At 40.5% G+C, this 23,410-nt stretch overlaps 1 protein-coding gene across 1 annotated transcript in view; it reads right to left on the reverse strand.

Annotated features, from left to right (window-relative positions):
• Positions 1-2,086: 2,086 nt before the first annotated feature.
• The window catches only part of LOC135492524 (CD151 antigen-like), a 38,100-nt gene continuing 16,776 nt past the window's right edge, over positions 2,087-23,410 (reverse strand). Inside the window, exons 3-8 of the mRNA XM_064779041.1 lie at positions 21,753-21,944; positions 19,420-19,494; positions 9,339-9,443; positions 5,528-5,728; positions 3,463-3,546; positions 2,087-2,688 (exon numbers count right to left, since the gene is read on the reverse strand). Of these exons, the coding sequence (XP_064635111.1) occupies positions 2,620-2,688; positions 3,463-3,546; positions 5,528-5,728; positions 9,339-9,443; positions 19,420-19,494; positions 21,753-21,944 (726 nt within the window). The 3' untranslated portion in view covers positions 2,087-2,619. The remainder of the gene's footprint in view (positions 2,689-3,462; positions 3,547-5,527; positions 5,729-9,338; positions 9,444-19,419; positions 19,495-21,752; positions 21,945-23,410) is intronic.

Here is a 23,410-nt window from a genome sequence, read left to right on the forward strand (position 1 = left end):
CTGATGTGGTGAGACCGCGCATTGATCATAAACTTAACAATTTCAACCACAAGCTGATTGGTTTAATGCTGATTGGTTTTCTGTCCTGCTGCACTACTCCACAACCTCTGCACCAAATTGGCCCTTAAAACTATTGGCTATTCTCGAAAACAAAATCCATAGAAATTGTTCTCCCGAAGAAAAGATTTCGTCACCACTTGGTTTCTTCAGCAAAAAACAATGTTTCCATACTTATCGAAAGTTCTGCCCCGGCGAGAATTTAAAATTTTGCAAGAGAATTCAATTTGCAGAATCGATTAAATACACGATTGCTGCTTGTAAAGCAGTGCTTATGACATCGATTAGTGGACACGCATAATTTGTTAATGTAGATGGATTACGATTTCGGTGCGCATGCTGCATATAGATACATTCTTTTCCTGCATAAAGTAGTGATAATACACCAATCATTTAGTCAGAGAATGAAGCTGTGTGATAGTGCTGTCCTCATCTTGATTACATTCTCTCCAAAAGCATCTCGAATTTACAGTATCCTCCTTCATGGGGCATGGCAGTACCCGCATCGCCTCAGGTTCGTATCGAAAATGAAATAGGTATATTTTGCCTCCAAATAAAGAGTTTGACATACGCTACTTTGTTCGGTTGCACACCTGAGTCGCGACCAGGCGCCTATATCATAAAGCATAATATAGTTCCATTAGTGCTAATGGCATCTTGATGAGAGTCACTTTAAGAGCAGGGCATATCAAGAAGGTACCTTTAAAATATCTAGGTTAATTGTAACATTCAGCAGCGTTTCAGGTAGTGCTTTTATCCTGGTTTTTACTAATAGGGCAGCCTTAAATCTAATGAAGGTTGGGGTTCCTTTAGCCGACCCGAATAATGAATTTTCGATGCGAGGGTCAGCATCTGAAACGTGGAGACTATCGTGGTTGCCTGAGAAACGGTTTACATATTAACAGCAGTTGTACGGCTAAAAGACGTACAAAGCGGCCATCTGAGTGTGTGTTGGTGTGGAGAATACCCCCTCATTTCTGTGCCAATTTGATGTAGAATTGCCCACTAGGGGGCGCAACTTGTAGATTGACACCTCCCCTACAGATTCCACGAGAGGCTAGTCCTTTATGGTCTATGGCGTCCCCTTCCAGGCAGGGTCCGTCTTCCCTGTCTTGATCAGAACCTTTCATCTTGGAAGGACACTCCTCACTGCTTGGCCATCTTGACATGGTTGACATCACCGGGTTCGATCTATTACATGTATGGTCTCACACAAGGTCTCTCTCCAGACCGATATGCGGTCGGTATTTTATTGGCCGATCCTTAATTCTGATTTATGTCCCCTCACGTCTACCATATCCGCGCAGTGTTATAAATACATCTGTGTGCGGATAGTAGGATATGGTAAAGTTCATTTTTCAACAGGTAGGCGACGCAATGTACTGCCAGTAGCTGATAAGTACGAGATAAAGCAAGTGCTCTGTGATAGATTTGATCGTAAAAAAATGAGTAGGCCTCGGGGAGAGACGTTGCGTGAGACAATATACATGTATGTAGCAGACCGTCGTACACGGCAATGTCAACCGAGTCTCCCCATTTGACATGTTTGAAAAACGAACTCGACATGACGTTGGAAGTACCTAAAGTATTTATCACAATCTATTGCCTATAGTTGAAACTTCAATTTTATAACCAGAAGAACATCTGTGACTATGGCTACTTGTAAATATACGGCAAGTTTAAGTAACATCCTCCGTCAAAAATGAAGAAAACATAACGTTCTCTGTTCCTGATTGGCTATGACGGATTTTTTTGCGGCAGGTATTTTTGCGGGAGTTAATGCGGTAGGTATAATATCGGCTGATTAATTCGATGCTGTTGGTATTTTATCGGCCAAGTAATTCTGATTAATGTCCCCTCCAGCTTACCATACTGGTTGCGTAAAACCGGTGGATGCGAAGGTTGAAGCGATAGTAGCATTCAAGCTGCCAGAGACCAAGACAGCTGTAACGAAATTGAATTACATTTTAAGCTTGATGACGTCATAAATAAGAGAATCGATAAGACACTTGCAGTGATTGTACACGATTATTCATTTGTGATTATCAAATTCCATTCAAAAATGTTTTTGTCTGGATCGGTTTGAGCCCAGGAACGCTGATTATTTCGAAGTTCTGGGATTTGCGATGAAACATCATCAAATTTGAGTAATCATGCAAGGTAACGAAATGATTTTGTATGTGCATTTGTGTGCATTGACATAGTGCATTGGTTTTACACATTTTACGCTCTGTTCGGTTCATTTCCCGACCAATTTTGGTAAACTTTTGTCAAGTTCTTATTATTTGTTTGTGTCCATCTACTCACGTGCCAAGTATCAATGAGTAATACCGCAAAACAAAATACTGCCTATCCAGGTGCCCCCAAAAGATTGACTTTGGTATCATATATTTGATATTGAAGTTTGATATCATTTTATTTGCCCACCGACATAACAACCTCGTCGTTTGATTAAGCAATCCCTTTTCAGCATGACGTTGATGATGTTCCTTTGATGTTCGGAATTCAAACTGACTTTTGAATGCATTATCCTCATGTTACCAATTCCCGATGCAGATATCTCTAGACGGGGTGTATCTTATTGTCGCTGATCGCCTTGTAGAGGCAGCATGAAAACACCACACCCACGAGCTGAAAGAAGGGATTGAACTCAATAAGCTTTTGGCACGTTTAATGCAATCTTTGACTCATGTCTTATATTTCAAGTTTCAATTAAAGATGCAAAATAACTTTCCGCTGTGCTCGTATTACAACCATGTGTGTAATGAGGAACTGTCTAATTGGGTGGCATTCGATTTCAGACAGCAATCGCCAATGGGCGACATTTCATTTCAGACCACAATCGCCCATAGCCGCAAAAGTCACAATCATGTGAACTGATGCCCATATCGATTCTGCACATCCATAGTGACACTGTGGCCTGCTGGTTGTCTATCATATAGGAGGACGTTTATGATGGGTGTTTGTATTTTCTAACTTGGCCATGTGGGTTTTTATGCCTGCATTTCAGCTTATAAATGTATCACTCGAAAATCAGAATTATTTTTTTCAATACATTTGACTTACTTAGACCGTTACATGAATTTGAAAGACTCTGCTTAGACGTAGCGAATTATGAATCGTCGCGACCAATTTGATACTTGCAGGGACATTACGCATTATTGTTCAATGTGATGTTTACCACGGTGTACATTTCTTACAAGCGGCGAACTTGGCACAAGGATGTATGACCGTCACCTTTATGAATGCCACTGAATACTACGAAACAGAACTTGAGATGATTTGCACGCTCATGATCAATCCACGTGTATCATAAATGCCTTTAAACGGTATTCTAAATGAGTTGCATGACTAGTGGTTGCAGAATTGAGCCATTTCAGTATCGCGCATGTATATTGTACAAACCTGAATAATTCCAATGGCAAGAAGTACTCCACCAATGATCATGATATTCTCCTTGATCCACTGCTCGAGAGCCGACAGACAACCCTAAAAATAAGACGGTAGAGCACTCTTAACTGGCGAGTGCAAGAATCAAGATACACTGTATATCGGGTGGCTCGATAAAAACGTCACTAAATCCAAGATTTATAATAAATTAGCTAGTATATCAAATCGTTTCATTTTAAAGGTAGACGACGTATTATTCACACAACATGATGAACATGATGAATATGGAACTGAAAAAATATGGTTGCGTCCACAGCATGATGTGAGTGCAAGCAAGCAAGGCGCTTCCGTACACATCATGGTGTGAGAGCAACAGACAGTACTGTGCACAACATTTATATTAGTATTCATCAGGCTCATTAGAGACCTTTCGCTACGCCGTTCCGAGAACCGCTACACCGAGAACGTTTCTCGATCCCGATCCCGTTCCCGGAAACACTGAAACGCGTTCCGCATGGCCGTCACCGAGAAACAGTTTGGTTTCTATGGAGATCGTCAAAATGGCGGCAAACTTGAGACGCCTTGCAAATTTCGCAATTGAAGATGATGAATTTATGGCATTTTATATCGAAAATGAAGTCTTAGGAGGCAAGGAAAGTACGTTTGCGCCAGCCTGTGCATCCAATGCATGCTGCTATAAATGACTGATTTACCACCGCTTAACATGCTTAATAGGGCGATTCGGGGCAGTATGAACTTGTTTTCCCCTTCTAAAACACAGTCTCTCCACTTTACATACTACTTCAGGTGCCTTACCGCAATAGAATCCCACAAATTCGTCATTTTTTTTCTTCACCCACTGTGAACAGACGCCGAGAAAAACAGGCCTCATTCACGGAATCCAGAACGGGAACGGGCAAAGCTACTCATCAATCGATGACGTCATACGCAAAACGCGATCGTTCTCCATCGATTTCTCGGCGGAACGGCGTAGCGAAAGGTCCCTAAAAGCTCCGTCTCCGACTTATTGCTGCATGCTGCGAGTCCCAGTCATACATAATGTAGTCCATATACATTATACATGTAGTCCATGTACATTACTCAGCCCAACACACACAAGACATGCAAGACGCGTTGTGCTATTGAACAGACGTACCCTTGACATACTGAGTGTAGGCTACGGCAATTGACTCAGTCTCAGACTGACAATAAGGCTCGGCTTAGTATTGGCCCTGCATCAAAAATGCAATGTGCTCTAGGCCTGACGAGCTCAGGCTACGCCTGTCAATTTATTGACCTTTGATAGACCGTATAGGAATATGCTATGGCGGATGGCCCGAAAACCGCCCGATTTATTTGCATTGATTGTGCGTTGATGATCCTCGCGTGGCGAATTACAAATCCAACGTTATGTTCCTTCTGATAATCAAAAAGACTTTGTTGGAGCGACCGAAATGAGCTCTATTTTGCCCCAACTTGAAGTGGAGCGGGGAGTTCATCCACCGCACATCGCACCACAAGAAATCGCCTTATAATCATCATTTGCTTGTTATTTACGGGGATGAGTGGTATATAATGCGGTATCGAGCTCTCAGGCCGGAGAAAATCATCTCGTGCGATCTGGTGTCTCAGGTCAGCCAATCATGCAGTTTTCTTATATTCTCAAAAAATGTTTTCGGAAAGCGGGGAGATAATTACAGGTAAATGTTACACGCTGACCAAAAATAGTTTTAACAACATTTTGCAACATTGTAACAAAGAATTGCTCTGAATTTAATTTACAACATTTTGTTGTAAAAATGTTGTAACATGCGTTTTACCCTGAACACAATATGCAACATTTTGCCAACATTCGTTGAAACCCAAAAATATTGCTAAAATGTTGTCAGTGTACACAAGGCTTAAAAATGTAGACCATCATATAATGGCCAGTTTTAACTGTTTTCTCATACACCGTAGTTGCACTCAGAACTAATTTTTGAGTACAAAATATATTAAAACAAACACAAGATCATTGCGCTAATAGGGTTCTGTGAAATGCTCGTCGAATCCAAGTCGAAATTCCGACAAGAATACTTACTTCTTCTGCCCCTCCAAAAATCTTGTTGACGCAAGTCGGGTGTCCCGGTGAACCAGCATTACATTCAACAGCCAACATGTCCTTACAACAAGACCTTGGAACTGCGGTTCCTGTACTATTGGATGATAACTCTGAACTAGGTGATGTGTAAAAGCTTGCAAATGTCCAATCCTGGTAGCTCAAGTGTCCACAACACTGCAACTGCAGAGGAAATGGAAAGAATTCAGCTATGTTTGCTTCACGATCATTATCATATTTCATCATATACCCTAACTGAATTGATCCGGCAGACACGTGTCGTGTTCAAAGACAGTTTTAAACCAAAACGTCCGGCGAAGACAGAATGAGTCAATGATGACCACAACGCAAGACGCGCAAGAACATCATCTGCTACCGGAGGAAGATGTCCTCAAATTTCGATAATACGTTTTATCCGTATAGGGCGGATTTAATGTGCTCATGAATTGACAAGTGGGTATAAGAGGAAGCACAAGATGCAAGGAACAAAATGATGTATAATAAGCCAAAAGTTTTATCAATTGTCCGAGAAATATGTGTTTGAAGCAGTCATGTCGACTAAATCTCTAAGTCTGAAGGCTGCGCCGGAGTCGCCCACTGTCTCTCCCATCGTTCAACTTAAATACCTCTACTGTCATAATTCCTTCGAAACCTGATTTGAAACGGTTTCCTAATGATGCTGTAGATGTATATTGACAGATTTAGGTCAATCATTCTTACTTATTTTGGTGTTTTTGAGGTGTATTTTAGGCCACAGCTCATGCCCGGCTTCCTGTCCGAGAATAGGATAGGCCTACTTTCGTTGAAGTCCTTTTGAGAAATCCGACAATAAGTTTGGGTGTGGCACCTCCGACTTGTCCTCATTCGTTTCAGATTGTGATGAGGTGTAATTGGTTTCAAGAGTTTGTTTGCAGGGTGTTATCCCCTTTGTTAGAGTGTTGACAAATTTGTATGACAGTGTTTTGATATCTTTATTTTGCAGTTGTCCTAATCAATCAATCAAGCAAGCAATATGTCTGTTCTTCTTCTGGTTCATCACTCATCAGTAAACTATTTTTCCCGAACGTGTTTGATGCTTTTCCAATTTTGTTTGCTTACAGAGTAGAAAAACGCGTTATTTGCTGATCATTCCCGCCACGTGAGTGCACACCGAGATCCGTGTTCACGTCAACCCGCTATTAAAAAACAACGTCGCAGTTTTTCGTGCAACAGAACAAGTCTTCGCCATAAAAACCCACGCGGAAAAAGCCATAACATCAAGTTCCTACAACATTTACCTACTTCTACTCGACATGAGCAACGCCTTCGACACAGTGAGCCTCCCAAAAATACTACAAGACCTTAGCAACATTTTACAAGAGGAAGAATTATACATGATGTCGATCCTTATCATAGATGTCTGTCTGAAAGTCAAAGTCGGTAACAACACTGGGGATGAGATCAAAACAGAGGTTGGAATCGCATAAGGCGACTCCCTCAGTGCAGTACTTTTTATCTTCTATCTAGCAAGATCCATCAATCCGTTACCACCAGAAAACGACCATGCCTATGCCTACACAGAACCAGCTGTACTGCTCACCGAACGCACTGATCACAATTACTACAAGCCCTCAAGAAACTCATACTTTGAAGTCGACCCTAAGTATGCTGATGATTTCACCTGGGCCACCAGTGCAAAACACAGAGTAGAACACGTCAAGAAAACAGTCCCGTCAACCCTCGGAAAACGACACCTAATTATCAATGCCACAAAGACAGAAGAATTTGAAATCCGACGAAACGGAGGAGATGAATGGAAAAGCTACAAACTCCTGGGAAGCCTTTTAGAATAGATACAGAAAAAGATATTAATCGTAGAAAAATCCCTGCCATAAACGCCTACAAAACCCTCCATAACATCTTTAACAGCAGTAAAAACAGCATCATCATCAAACTTAGAGCATTTAATGCATATGTAGCAAGTATATTCCTCTACAATAGCGAGCTATGGACGCTGACAAAACAACGAGAACAGATAAGTGATGCTTTCCAACGAAGACACCAAAGAAAATTCTAGGATACCAATGGCCGAAGAAGATAACCAATGAAGAACTATAGTAACGAAACCATGCAGAACCCTGGAGCACCAACATCCGGAGAAGACGTCCAGAAAGTCCCTACAAGAATACCAGAGGATCACTAAAAGACCATCATTATCATGCGTCGTAACCCTATTTTGGATTTTTGCCGGAGGTACTATAGGCTACTATGTCCACATATGCGGAATCTGTTACTTGCCCTGCATAGACACTCAAGAACAAGGGACTCATCTGACAGACCCTCGAGTATTTCATACGTTGTGAAGAGCCAGGAATTTTAGCCAGAAACCACGCTGGTTCGTTTGGAATTCAATCCTGGGTTCTCCCCGGATCGAACCCGGGCCCGATAGCGTGGTAGACAGTGGTGTTTACCACTCGGCTATGAAGCTCTCATAAAAAGGTCAACGATCTAACGTGATCTAAATAGCGCCAAAATAGATCTTAAAAATCCAGGAGAAACCATAAGAAAACTTTGTGAACAAGCACATGATAGAGACATATGGCACATAACGGTCAAGCGCGTAATGCTACAAAAATAGCGACACGTTTTGGAGAGAGAGAGAGAGAGAGAGTCGCAGTAGCGGGGTAATCAAGCGTCATCAGCGTGACGTCGGAAAAATCTTTATCAGCACCATGACGTCAAGGGGAAGATCCTAGCTCCAGGAAACGCCTTACACACCACTAATAGATTTTAAGCCATTATCCTTTAGACACCAACTGCCATAACTTTTTTTCCAATATCTCACTCGAATCTAATATTTACAGGGCAGAAAGACCTCACCCAGGGCATAAATCCATAGAATTTTTTACAGGTCATGACCATGATAATTTCAGGATTTTGGGAGTCTGAAGTTTTTGGGTTCGTTTTTCTCTTAATTTTACGCGTCAAACACGTTTCCCGGCTCAGCGGGTTAATTGGATCCCTAAATCCATGCCGGTGAACATATGAAGCTCAAAGTTCATCAGAATGTTCGCCAACAACTTTAATTCATGATATCAGAAAAACTACATTCTGATTGCACAGATGGCGCCCCTACTGGACAGTGAGACCACGCATTGATTTCTTAAAGTCCAACTTTCCTTTGCGATCTACGCTGATTGGTCAATTAGTGATGCGGAGCCACTAGTCCATAGTTTAAAACGGGGGGACAGGATGAACTGTTTCATTTGAAGTAGGTTTAATTAAAATTCGAGGGAAATCGTGAACATGATAGCGATTTGCATCATTTTCTAACGTCTTGGAGCGAACTATAGTGTTATAAAGGGCTCTAGGGTTTTTCTGATATTGTAAAAGAAGCCCACGCGACCATAAAGGGACACTTTAGGCAGCAGCTAGGTAGGCAAGTTAAAGTCACACAAAGTTGCCTATAGGGGTCTCTCCAATCCCATAATACACAAAACAATTCAAACATGTAGGAAGAATATAGTGCCAAATCAAACATGACCCAGTGTCATTACCGTGCATACGTCACCCGAAGATGGTCAATTTAACCCCGCTTCTCCTGCCTATTATATAGTCCCTCTTTAAAATGTCCAGACATTCTTCATAAATGTTTTAATGTGATTTTTAGTATTTGACAAAGAACGGTCGTTTCAAATTAAATTGTAGAATAGAATTTTGCAAGGGTAGATTTGTCATGTCATTGGACACATTGCCTAATCATCGTAGAAGTATATATGACGATGGCTAAGTCCTTTTTACTTAATATACTTACTAATTGCTGCATTTCATCGACAGCCGTTGTCAAAGCTTGATACTTGGTGAGTCCATATTGTTCCGACATAGTCATGTTCATCTGGGCACCAATATATGTGCGAACCTGCAGAAGAAAATCAGATTCAACTCATTCGTAAAACATCACTCATATCACATCTCTCACAGTGGCGCTGCTCACGCTATACTGTTCTTGATTGGCTGGCCCACAAGCATACTAGTATGGTAATTGACGAATTTCTCGCGGTGCAGAACTAACAAAGGAATACATTTTGAGCCTAAGTTCAAAAGTGGGCCGTAAACTGAGTGCACAACATTACAAGGCCATCGCCGATCTCCACACTTTTGGTATGCAAGACCGTTGAGGTTAATAATTTTATGATGGGAGTATTGTAATGGTGTGAGTGATGGTGAAGGTGTTTCATGTTGAAAATGTGTATGTGGTGAAGTTGAGATTGGTGTGCAGAGACTTCAGCATTTGAGGTTGATGAAATGATGGTGATGGAAGGGAGCGATGTGATATTGTACAATGATAATGATAATAATGAAACGACCAGGGGCCATTGTGCTCAATGTATAGATATTCAGTGGACAGTTCATGCTGCTTAAAGGACCATTGGCATTATAAAGGGCAATATTAGCCAGCTGTCGGCTGGCCATTTCCATCAACAAATTGCACCAAAAAAGGAAAAATTCAAAATCAGACTAAATTATCGCGGTTTTCCGATGCTGACTCCGATATGACGCGAGTTAGCTCTCGACGCATCGACTCTTTCCACGCTGAACGATGTATGTGGAAGAGTGGATTAATATCCTTTAGGATTATTAGTTGTGCTGCCTGAATTCAGATGGCAGCACAAACTGGTCCTCCTTACTTGGTGAATACTGTAAAAAATGGAAGTTAAAGGTAAACACTGATAAAACAAAAATTCTTATATTTACACGCAAAAAGAAAGGAGTGGAGAGGAATTTTACGCTAAACGGACAAATTTTGGAACAAGTAGATGAATACAACTACTTAGGTGTCATTTTCTCTAAAAATGGTAAATTCTTCAAAGCAAGGAAGCATTTATGTGATCAGGCGAACAAAGCTTTATTTTCAATTTTGCGAAAGGGAAATTTGCTTAATCTACCCTTAGATCTTAGATTCAAACTTTTTGACGAAGTAACAGCTCCAATACTCTTATATGGCGCTGAGGTCTGGGGCTACGAAGACCTCAAAATCATCGAGATGGTACCTTCTAAAACTAAAAAAAACAACACCTTCATGTATGATATATGGTGAAACAGGTCGGTTCCCTTTAGAACTATCTGTTAAAAGTAGAATGGTTAACTTCTGGGGAAGGCTTATACTAGACTCCTCGAATAAAATAAGCAACACCCTCTATAAGATAATGTTAGATTTACATCGTAAGAATATGCTTCATTCACCTTGGATAGTTCATGTCGAAAAAATATTAAATGATTGTGGAATGAGTAACCTATGGCTAACTCAAACTTTGCCAAATCCCATTTGGCTAAAACATGCTATTAAACTTAGACTGGAAGACCAGTACAAACAAAAGTGGTATGAAACTTTACAAATCTCAAACTCGTGCACAATATATCGAATATTTAAAATAGAACACAAATATGAAGACTACCTTGATAATGAAACACTAAGGTACACTTTGGGAAAGTTCCGAACTTCAAATATCAAACTACCATCAAATACTTATTTAATTGACGCACCCGCTGATAATAAAAGTGCCCAAAATGTAATAATAACGCGCTTGGCGACGAATTTCATTTCCTATTCAAATGTCCTCTAATAAAAGAATTACGGAAACAGTTTATACCAAAAGAATTTCTTACAAAACCTAATACTGTAAATTTTGAAAGGATCATTAATACAATGAAATGGCCAGGGCCATTGTGCTCACCTCATGTGGAGGAAAGATAGATAAAGAGCATGGTATTGTGTCATGTAGTGTTAGGTTTGATGTAGGTCCAAGCAATTACAATTTCCCCAAAATGGCCAATTTACAGTATATTCGACCTCTGTGACCTTGAAAAGTAGGTCAAATCAAAGAAGACCCGGGTGACACATTGAATGGTTGTTAGAATTAGATGTACCTATGATATAAAATTGGTGCCAATCGGGCAAGTCATTACTAGGAATAATGGCATTTTGATGAATTTAGGATTTGGCCCCCTCCCTGGAGGCCAAACGGCAAATCAGATCGCACCAAACTTCGGTACCTGAGATCACCTGACCAAGGGGTACATGTGTACTTAATTTGTGATCAATAGTCATTGCAGTTAAGAAACGTGCCATAGTTACGGCCTGACGGCGAATTTACGTCATTTGACCTCTGTGACCTTGACAAGAAGGTCAAATTGAAAACCTGTGTGACATATACTGTATGGTGGTTAGATGTACCCATGATATCAAATTGGTGGCAATCGGGCAAGAAGTTAAGGAATAATCACATTTTTAAGGATTTTGGATTTTGCCCCCTGGTGGTCAAGTGGTGAATCATATTGGACCAAACTTCGGTCCCTGAGATCACCTGACTAAGGGGTAAATGTGTACCAAATTTGGTATCAATAGTCATTGCAGTTTAGAAACGTGCCATAGTTACATCCTAACGGCCAATTTACACCATTTGACCTCTGTGACCTTGAAAAGGAGGTCAAATCAAAAACCCGGAGGATATATGATGCACCTTTGCTAGAAGTACCTACCATATTTTTTTCAAAATTTCCCGACTACTATTGAGGGAGATATTGCATATTTTCACTTTTAACGTTTGGCCCCCTGGTGGCCAAACCATGAAACGAATCGGACCGAAACTTGGTCTCCAAGGTGTCATTACATAAGGGTACATGTGTACCAAGTTTCAACTCAATAGCTTTAACAGTTACGAAACGTGTCCTGCTAACGGACGACGGACGACGACGGACGACGACGACGACGACGACGACGACGACGACGACGACGGACGACGGACGCCACGGTATGGGATAAGCTCACCTCTGCTAAGAGGTGAGCTAAAAAATAAGACTCATAGGTACAAGTTAGCAAAATTCATCTCACTAGGAATGAAACTATATTGTGATAATAAGTAAACCCTGAATTTAGCTGGTAATTATTTTCTGTTTGAACGTATTTTATATAGAACGCTATCAATCAATTACTTTGTAATTTAAATATGTATATTGACCTCCTGTATACCACAAATGTGGTCGATGGAGTGAATAAACTTACTTACTTACTTACTTACTTACTTACTTCAAATATATTTATACCTTTTTTATACTATACTACTATTATTATATAATCCTACAGGTATGTACTATTTAAGTGAATGCTTGGTGTGGCCCAGTGCCATTCCATTAAAGATCCTTCATGTGTACATACGTATATCAATTATTCTTGCAGTTGGAAAAAGAGTCTCATGTGAAAGTGGGGCGATGCCATCGGCAACACACTACTAAGGCGTTTCCTGGAGCTAGGATCTACCCCTTGACGTCGGAGCTGTATAGATTTTTCCGACGTCCCGCTGATGGCACTTGACTGAGATCTCGGCGTGCACTCATGTGGCGGGATTGGGCTTTCGCGCCAGGACTTGCACGTACTGAAATTAACGAATAACTCGTGTTTCCTCTATCTAAGAGCTGAAATGAAATTGGAAAAGCATCAAACACGTTCAGAAAAATAGTTTACTGATGAACCAGAAGAAGAACAAACATACCGCAGTACAAAACCGACTATTACTTTACAGGAAACTTTTGTCTCTGAGATCACCTCAATATATAGGGTATCTGTGTATCGAATGTGAGATCAATCGCCACTGCATTTAAAGAGGCCCAATCCCGAGTCCGAAGCCGGCAGTAGTAACATCTGTAGCGAAATTATCAAATACTGTGTGACGTCACTAGTTCCATAGGAGGAAACTCCTCACAACTTTGTTTACTATGAGTTGAAAATTCGCGAGCAGCACGTGGATTCCCCAGGTGCTGTCAGCTGTTTCCACGGGTTATATAATCAGCTTCAAAGAGGCCACAGTCTTCTGGTAAATAAATAAAGTTTGCGATGATACCGGAAGGCTGTTATGTTAAACTGTCAATTATTATCAAATTGACTGTTTTAGCAAAGAAAAAGTGGAGAATGCAAAGAATATTTATTTAGTATAGACTTTGAGTCGAGCAGGAACACGGAAACCGTGTCGGAAAAATTAAACAGGGAAGAAAAAAACCTTATAAACTGTACTGAACACAATACAAACACAATATATGGCGATACCAGACAAAACGCCGTGTATATATTGTACAGTGTTGCGTACTGTAGGTTTTCATGTGTACACATACCTGCAGGGGGCGCCGAGTGGAGCATCAATTTTCATCGGGATAGCATATTGTGTTTGGTAGCGGTAGGCCCTCAAGACACCCAAGAAGAAACATCTTCATGAAACACTAAAACCATACATAATCTTTTCTCCTCTTGTTCCTAAAGAAACGGCAGTGAACCTTATTCGTTTATCTCCAAGCGAAGATGCTGGCCGAGGCAGTTTTCTCAAAACATCCAAATAGTGCCTTACGAATCCGCATGCACAACGGGTGCGTTGTTACAGATAATGTTGCGAAATGAATGTAAATATTCATCGCATTGATCGTAAATATTGTCTTATTCTTCGAGATGAGAGAATGTTATACAAATGATTTGGGGTCCAAATTCCTTAGATTTATCGATGAAAGCTTATTCCCGCCTTAGGTTTTTACCAGGCCAATAAAAACTCCCCAATTAAGTTTCCAAGCGACCCTCCCTTTAAGAAACGTGCCATAGTTAAAGCCTAGCGACCAATTTGCGCCATTTGATATCTTTGACCTTGAAAAGAAGGTCAAAGGAAAGTTTGTATAATATGTGATGTATCCTTGCCTGGAGTACCATCGAAAACAAGTCAATATAAGCGATATATATTGCACTTCTTACCTTTTCAGTTCTGGCCTCCTGGGCTGAGTTGTTCAAAACAAAATTAGCTTTAACGGAGACGTTAAGTCTTAACGTGAAAATTTTAGTGGGTTAACTGAAAAAGATAACGTCCTTGTGGACACTGAACTGAAATTCGTTGATAGACGTTACCTGACCTAGGTGGACAAGTGTACTATGCTTCAAGTTCATAACTTTAGTGGTTAGGAAACGTGCCATAGTTACACTCTAACGGCCAATTTACGACATTCTATTATCGGACGGGCCGTGATCTATAACCCAGGCCGAGTTGGTAAAAGGCCGAGTTGGCACGTAATCGTGTAAGTCGTTACGCACCCGAAAAACACACGTCATTTTCGCTCATTCGTTAATTTGTTAATATCGTGCAGAATACAATAGGGACGGACACTTTTTCCAGGGGACATTTTAAACGTCTACACTGGTCTGGTTGACACGTCTCTTTAGTTTACAACATCCAAAATTGTGCACGAGCAACATACGATTGCCTTGATGATCCATCATAAGTTAAGATATTCAAGTCACATGATGACTGATGATGTCCAGGACTCCCAGATGACAAATCAGTTAAAAACAGAGAATTTCCCACTCTCATGATAATAAATAAAATATTTTTCTAAAACGTCCACCCAAGTCAATCATCCCACTCTTGATGACCAAACAGCCAGCAAGATCATGCAATGACAGGTGACAAGCCCGAGATCCTGGCTACGATCCTTGAAACCACCCAAAGTCCCAGGAGGCGAAACGACTAATTTTTGGGTTGAGTGACTCTCAGACACTCTCTTGATTTAGCTTGATTACAATACATTACATCACGGCAGCGGCCACCTTCAGCGCCACCACGTGGGGCCTAATGGTATCAGGCTAAGTTTGGGGGCGAAAAGGCTGGGGGCGAAAACGTCAGGGAGCGAACGACCGGATACCCATAACATAGAAAATCTGCTGCAGACCATTTCCGCAGAATCCGCAGAATCCGCAGGATCCGCTAAATCGCCATGGCCTCATATCTTACGTTAGGGGTCATAATGTGTACTAAGGTTTCAATATCATAGCTTTAGCGGTTAAAGGAAAGGGCGGCTTTTTATTGTAGTGTGTTTGTTCTTCTTCTGGTTCATCAGTAAACAATTTTGTTTCAGCTCTTAGATAGTAGAAAAACGCGTTATTCGTTCTTTTCAGCACGCGCAAGTCCTCGCACGACAACCATTCCCACCACGTGAGTGCACGCCGAGATCCGAGTTCACGTCAACCCGCTATTACGACATTTACATTATCGTTGCAGGAGCGGGGTTATCTAGCACTATCAGCGTGACGTCGGAAAAAATCGATATTAGCACCAATACGTCACAGGGTAGATCCATGGCTCCAGGAAGCGCCTTACTAATGTATGGCAAGCCAAAGCGGATTCAATTCAACATGCAAAATATCTTGCAACTCTGTCAAATTTATCTCAACATTGAAAATATACTTCAACAATCTATAAGTCAAGTCATCATTTTCAAAATACGTGGCAACAATTTCAAAAGTATTGTTCAACAATTTTAAAAAATTCGTGCAACATTTTTAAAAATTACATCTCAACAATTTCAAAATCATGGTTCAACAATTTAAAAATTACATCTCAACAATTTCAAAATTATGGTTCAACAATTTTAAAAATACATCTCAACAATTTCATGATCCAACATTCCAAAAATTCATGCAACATTTTTCAAAAATACATGTCAACAATTTCAAAATTATGGTTCAACAATTTCAAAAAATCATCCATCATCTTTCAAAAATATCTCGCAACATTTTTGTTTGTTCAACACTGAAAAAATCTAGCAACATTCACGTGACCAAACAAAGTCACGTGACCTACCGCATGGCATGACCCAACAGCTGAGACAGGGTACCAGTGTTATAATGTTCGGGACGAGGTTGGTGTATGGTACTTCTGTTCTATCACCGAGTGTGAAATTTGACACGAGGCCCGCCAATCGCATGTGCAAGTGTCATCTCATACATGTCATATTAAATTCTATTTAATTGTGTACTTGTCCATATTGTTGTTTATGCCTGTAAATTCATTATCATCTTCATCTGTCTCACTGCATCTTGTAAGTTCGCCATCTTCAGATTCTCATACTGCCTGATGGAACAGAAGTACCATCAACCAAGACAACCTCGTCCCCATGTTGAGGTTCCTATAACACCCGGGGACTTCGCAATATCGGAACACACCCTGGAGTCGAGGTCGCAACCGAGACTGATCCCGCGACCACTCCAACCTCGCCCCCGCACATCATGCCATGCCGAAGGTCACGTGACTTTGTTAAGCGGGATATCGCATTTTGTTTGTTTTCGAATATCGCCCCCTGCAGGCATGAGACGAAGTTGGCTGGATATTTTATGGGTGTTGTTCACATGCAGTGGAGGAGTACCAAACATGTGCATTACCAATGGTTCAACTTGGTAGATTGAACGGTCTCGGAGAAGATATCACTTTCGAGCGGACAGACTGACGGACTGAGGGCAAACGGTGATGCAATATCTCCCCACTTTTTTTGGGAGATAATTAAAACCGCCAACAGATAAACACAGATTGAGAAAAAAACCTATTTTGTGGGTCCTTTTCTGCGTTCAATCCGTAAAAATTCTTATACCCGGTGTAATGTTTTTGAGTGTTTCTATTTTTGAGTGTTTCCCCTCATTGTTTGGGAACGCTAAAAGATAGATTGACAAGTTTTTCTGTGTTTCCCCCTATTGAAAAGTCATGGTCTCTCCAGCTGCCTATTGTTTGGAAACACTGACACATGGGAAACAACCACAGATGTTACACCGGGCCTCAGCTGAATACAAATCCCATGATAAGTCTTATTTATGCTTCTATGCTGTCATCGTCATCGATCAGCGCCGAGTCTATTACACAATCGTCTTATGAACGCAGTGCAGTTACCTACAAATGCAACGCGGGTAGTTGGGTTTATTCCACTCTGATTTCCACTCTGATTTATGACGGTGTAAAACAAATGCAAGTCCCGCCGGAATCAAAGTCCCGTCCTTTTGTTAAAGTGAATAGAGTCGCCGAGTTCCTTTGTTGAAGATTGTGTAGTTAACCCTAACCAAACCATTAACCACATTCGTTGACAATACACAGCTATTGTATGGGGTCCTGCATTCCTAGGACGTCCATTCCTTTTACACCGGGTTTAATTTACACCCTGACGGTGTTATCTTTTTCCTCACAAATGGGGTTATTGTGGAAAGGCGAGTTGGTTGTTTGGATTTAACACTGAGATAGTGTTAGAGTTAGTGTTAATCTGTAGCCATTAATCCTGGAATCTGATTAAAACTTATGACTCTGTGTTAGCTTACACTAAAACCTGGTTTTATCTTATTGATAACGGTATGTTAGAATAACATCTATTAACTCGGCCCAGTATTTTGGACGTGAGACGCAGTGTGATTACATTTCAATATGACATCTATCGTTGGAAAGATGAACAAAGTGTTCTACTTTTGTGCCACATTTTTTTCGCTGTGTAAACGCGTGAAATATTTATGAGAGAAAGTCATTCATGGCGCGCTGAGTGATGTGATCTGGTCTGGTCGGGTTCGGTTTGGTCCCCTGAAAACAGCCCTATATTGTGGCAGAAAATCAAAACCGATATCAGACTCGGCAAAACAATTATATTCAATTGTTTCTGTTCGTCGTCAAGCGTGCCAACCCCGTTGAATATTTTTTCCGGTTCAAATGATAGGATCACATCGGTGACCTCTCTGACAATGTTCATTTTTTTGCTTCAAAATCATTTTGACAATTCCCCTAATTCAGCCAGGTGCAACACAATCCTGACGTAATCAGTGGTTTTAAATATACTCCGCCTCTCGGTATTTCAAGCCCCTGATGAAATCCATGCCTTTCTTTCTGTGGGGAGTTAGCGGTAGGAAAAAACACGCCCAATCAGAGCGTCGCTCTGTATTAAAAGCGGATTTCGGTCGAGCAACATGCACAATGCCCTTCCCGCGCCAAAATCATTATCAAAGGGATGTTAGAATAACCGTCATAAAGTCAAACGAGTTTCTGGGTGGTAGCCTATTGTCAATATGATCTATCCTTGTCAGAGTAACTGATCGACACCAGAATTTTGAACAGGAATTCAGTGGGTACATTTTTAACGCCCGGGAAAAAGTACGGTAAACACAGTAGGCTGAATCGGCTGTAGAATGACGAAGTCCGCTTTAGCTTGAGTTATCGAAGGCTCTTTCTTGAAATCCGTGTCCCCCGCTGCAAGTTTGTTTCATAACGTAATAAATACACAAAAACACTTCAACAGAATGCTTGACAGCAAAATATCGATGTAGATTGAAGAATCAAAACGTTTAGGAGCGTGTTTATTGTATTATACCGCCAATCTGAACAAAAACTCTTTTAGATGTGTAAAGTAATCGGAACAGAGGTGATAAATAGAACTTTGTGTTTTTACACCAGTTTAAAATCAGTCTGATTTGCGGCGAAATTGTTAAAATTGTGGGTAAGTGATTGCATCGAACATCACTTAACGTGTTCAATAAATACCGTTTGATACCAGCAAAATCACGTTGTCAACCTAGATTGTAATATTACTAAATGTTTTATTACCAATAAGGACCATAAACCTTGCATAAAAAACAAGTAATTTGAAATTTCAGTCAGGGGCTACAATTACCCCAAAGCCACGGGGTAATTATAGTCCCTGACCACAAGTCTTGTATTGTCTCTCAGAAGCATTGTTTTAGATGAAATGCTCTGAATTACAGACAATATCATTGGAAGAGGTGCCACTTCAAGTTCCAGGCCAGTTTTTGTGAATCTGCTGGGAAATTTCCTGCGTAACCTAAGTTATAGGTGAAAGAGGGGCTACAATTACCCCCACTTTACCGTCCACGATGTAGGAGTATCAAAAACTTGTATCTCAGGATGGGTGCAGTGGTGTCGTAACATGGGTTAACGAACAATGTGGCGCCAAGGCATAGCACTTGTAATCAAACAACACTAATCGCAAATATCTCGGCCGCTTTAAAAACACAGTAAATGGAACAATGGTTCAATCAATATATACAATACCTGGTCTTGGTAGAGGTAAACTAGGACGCACCCAGCGATCTCAATACAAAACAACACGACTAAAAACCCGATATACTGAAAAAGAAAATAAATGCTTTTACAGATGTGACGATTTAGCGACGATGCCGCAACACTGTAACAGTATCAAAATGGTCTCATTAAACTTTGTCGCCTTAACATTGCGTGCTACAACTCAAGAGTATATGACCTGGCTTTTATTTTAATGAAAATATTTCTTACTTGATATTGTTGATAATAGGGAGGCAAAGATGCTTAAATTTGGACCCGAGAATGAGAACAAGAACGAAATAATGTTTTTCTTTGCTTGACGCCATCAGCTCAGGTCGATGACAAATTGTTAACTGTTTTTAATTATAATTATTGTTTTTTAGGCATGTCATGAGTCGACAACAGTTTATTGCATTTCTGACAACAGGGAACGCAATATCCGTCGTCAAAATATCAACATCTAAGACTCTCTATTGAACATTACCAGCTATGGGAGGAAAAGATCATTCTTTTGTTCGAGATAAGAGAGGTGTGAATTAATTTGTCAACTATGTCGGCTACACATGTATATTGATGAACGGAAAGCACTATAGGTTTTTGATAATTCCCGGTCATTTGATTTGGCCAAAATTTGCAAAAGTTTACTAATGATTGTCAAAAGGAGAAACGTGATGATAGTTTGTTGGTTCTAAGTGAAGAACAATAATTTTCGCATATTTGTGGGGGAAAGTCGTCAATCAGCCAATTAACTCCTATTTACACCAGAAACTCTTCACTAACCGCGGCGTTGACGACGTCGTGACGTGAGGTCTTGATTTAAAACTCATACTGCGGGACTGGAAAATCAAGACATTTCTAGAGAAAATACTTGATTAGATAAAAATAAAATTTATGACTTCTACTAGCCAAGTCAATTATATTTCTAGCAAAATCATTGCATTATGGTTAAGTTGCGCTTTCACCAGCTTGCCCGATTTAGACCAAGGGCCACTCCGTAAGCTACATTTCATTTCTTTGGTATGAAAGGTAGGGACACCCATGGTGTACGGTTCTACCTTACATGATTTTGGAAATTTCGGAAGAATTTGTAAGTGTTCTTCAGTCCATGTTGACAGAAGGCCAACGTGTTTTCAAATAAAGGTAATGCACAGTGATGCATCTCAAAGTCATCTGCTGTAACTACTAACTAAATAGCTTGAGAAAGCACTTGGAAAAAATATTTTTACCGTTTTTTGTACATTTTCCAGAAGATAGCCCTTATATTATATCTTCCTCTGCGCCCACCAATCTTACTGTAAACTAATCTATATATTGATACTAGAATTGGTAAAAGCCTCTTTAAGTCTACCACCTCCTTAACCGCCAGATGGGATCTCCTAATTTTTTACCTGTAGTAATGTAGATTTCAGCTATGTCTCCAATCAATATTAGCAGCGAAAATTGTTTGTTTTTTGTATGAAATGAATAGTTTTCCGGGCTAATAATAGACTGTGAACCCTCTGAACCTGTCCTGAGGTAACAAAATAAAAAAGGTACATTTTTTGGTGAAGTAAAGGTACATGAATTTCATTTTCATGTTTGATGTTCATCGGTCCATTCATGATTTGATCGAATAGGTACATGTTACATGTAGGGCTTACGATCAAATGTTATGCCTCACAATACAGGGACGGCGGAAAGCACAGTTCATGCCAGTGACTCACAGAGATAAACGGCGCACCGCAATATTCATGATCTTACCCTGAAGTAAACTAGCCCCATACGACGCCTACCTCCCATTCACCATGCAGTTCCCAATACGGATTGCTTATTCGATGACAATTAATAAGGCACAGGGAAAACATTTCATACACACGGCATTTACCTGCCAAGCCATGTTTCACATGGCCAACTTTCTTTGCCAGGACATTCCATTCCATAACATTTTCGTCAAGTAGACACCAACAACACCCAAGGCTACCGACAGGAAAAAGCCATAACACAGAACGTTGCCTTCAAAGAATTACTGTAACTTTCATTCGTACCACATTACCACAGGCCAAACACAAACGGCCTATTACAGCTCTAAGCCACAGCTCCGTGCGGAGCACGGTATTTGATCGTACAGAATTGTTAGTGAAATATATTAGAAGATAAACAATTTATTAGTAGATAAACAAACTCTTTATCATTCATTAGTCAATATTTAGTCCATATTTGGGTACGTACATCAATATATTTTCCGTATCGCTATTTTCCGTCTCGATTGCGAATTCCATTCTGCAAGGATTTCTCTACAAGCACTCCAACAAGAACGTGAACCAAGTATCTGAAATGTTACTTACTGTTCCTAACAGGCATCTGTTCTCTTTAATGGCTCCACAACATCCACTGAATCCCATAATAAAAACGAGACTGCCGATTCCTATCACCGAGTAGCCTGCTATCTGATAGATGGCGCTACCCAACAGAGGGTCAAACATGTTCTTATCCACGCGGACCCAGATGCCTACGCCAAGAATGGCCCCTCCTGCCAGCTATTAAAGAAATATATAATTTTGCTTTATAAAAAAGAAGTACAAAGTAATACTATTTTAAACCATATCAACCTGGTGATATTTACATACAACATACCATAACGGATAACTAATGTAATTAATTGCGTGAAACTACACCTAAGACTAAGAGCCAGTTTTTATAAGATTCAGACGGTGGGTGAATATATGTGTGACCGTCTCCGATTTGCCTGAAATATTTTTGGTACTGAGTGAAAGGCCTATGGGTAGATAGAAAATCTTGAAATTCCAGGTTTTTCCTAGGCCTCGGGCATCTGGAATGGTCACTGTTTTGAGGGTCAAAATTTACCTTCTTAAAAAATAGCTTTTAAAGTTGAAATTTCGCAATGCACCACTGACTGCCCAGCTTGATTTTGATTGATGTCAGTCTATAATGGAAGGAGATGTGGAAAATGTAAGTGTCTGTGAGTAGTTGAGGGTGCGGCCTGAAGAGGTTGCTGCGAATACTTTTTTCTGAATGACACATGTATTTCAGGGGTTCCTGGCCGCGCCTTCAAGGCTCAACATTCCAAGCCAGTTTATGCATTATGATAGGATTCCATCAGCTTGCCCAATACGATAAATGCCACTTGAAAATAGTGTGGGATAATAAAGGCGAAAGAGTATAGGTGGCGCCGAAGTGAAAACGTTGCATCAGTGCTTTTGGGGAAATCAGTGCTATATGATATCGCAGCGTGCTCTAATCACATTTGAATGAAATCCTTTTTACCAGATAGCCCTGTATATTTACCAGCCGTCTTTGCTCCGCTCCTTCATTCCGCGCCTTCAACTACACACGAAAACTTTACAATTTTCCATAACTCCTTCTACCATAGAATGACATCAATCAAAATAAAGCTGGGTGAGATATTTTTATTTCAATGTTCAAAAGCTATTTTTTAAGAAGTCCCATAGAAATCCGCCTGATTCTTATATGAAAACTGGCTCTTAAAAGTCCCCCCCCCCCCCCCCACTGTCGGATCTGTATGTACTTTGTACATCCATCTGGTGAAACTCTCCGACTCAGTTTGGTAATTGTATAACAAAAATCACAGTGCTGAAATTTGATGAAAATAAACTTACAGGTCATTCAAAGATATACACCGGAAGATAGATTGCTTAAGAGCCAGTTTTTATAAGAGTCAGGCAGGTGGTGATTCATGACCCTCTCAGATTTGTTCCTAAATTTTTTTATTGGTAGATATATGTTAATAACGGACGGAAATCACATTTTCTATCCTCAATAGGGTCCGCTTTTTTTTTAGGGGCCCCTGGAATATTGGGGTCAAAATGGGCCTAAATGGCAAAATAACCAAAATGTGGTTTTCAAATGCTGGTATTTCTGTGCGCCCTTAGTGAGCCACAGAGATTTTCATGCGTGTAAGTCTATTGGGTATTGACTTTCAGAAAATGTGAAAATTTTGGCGGCTGACTTAGGGCGCAGCCCA

This window comes from Lineus longissimus, chromosome 8 (assembly GCF_910592395.1).
Source record: "Lineus longissimus chromosome 8, tnLinLong1.2, whole genome shotgun sequence".
Classification (NCBI taxonomy): Eukaryota; Metazoa; Nemertea; class Pilidiophora; order Heteronemertea; family Lineidae; genus Lineus; species Lineus longissimus.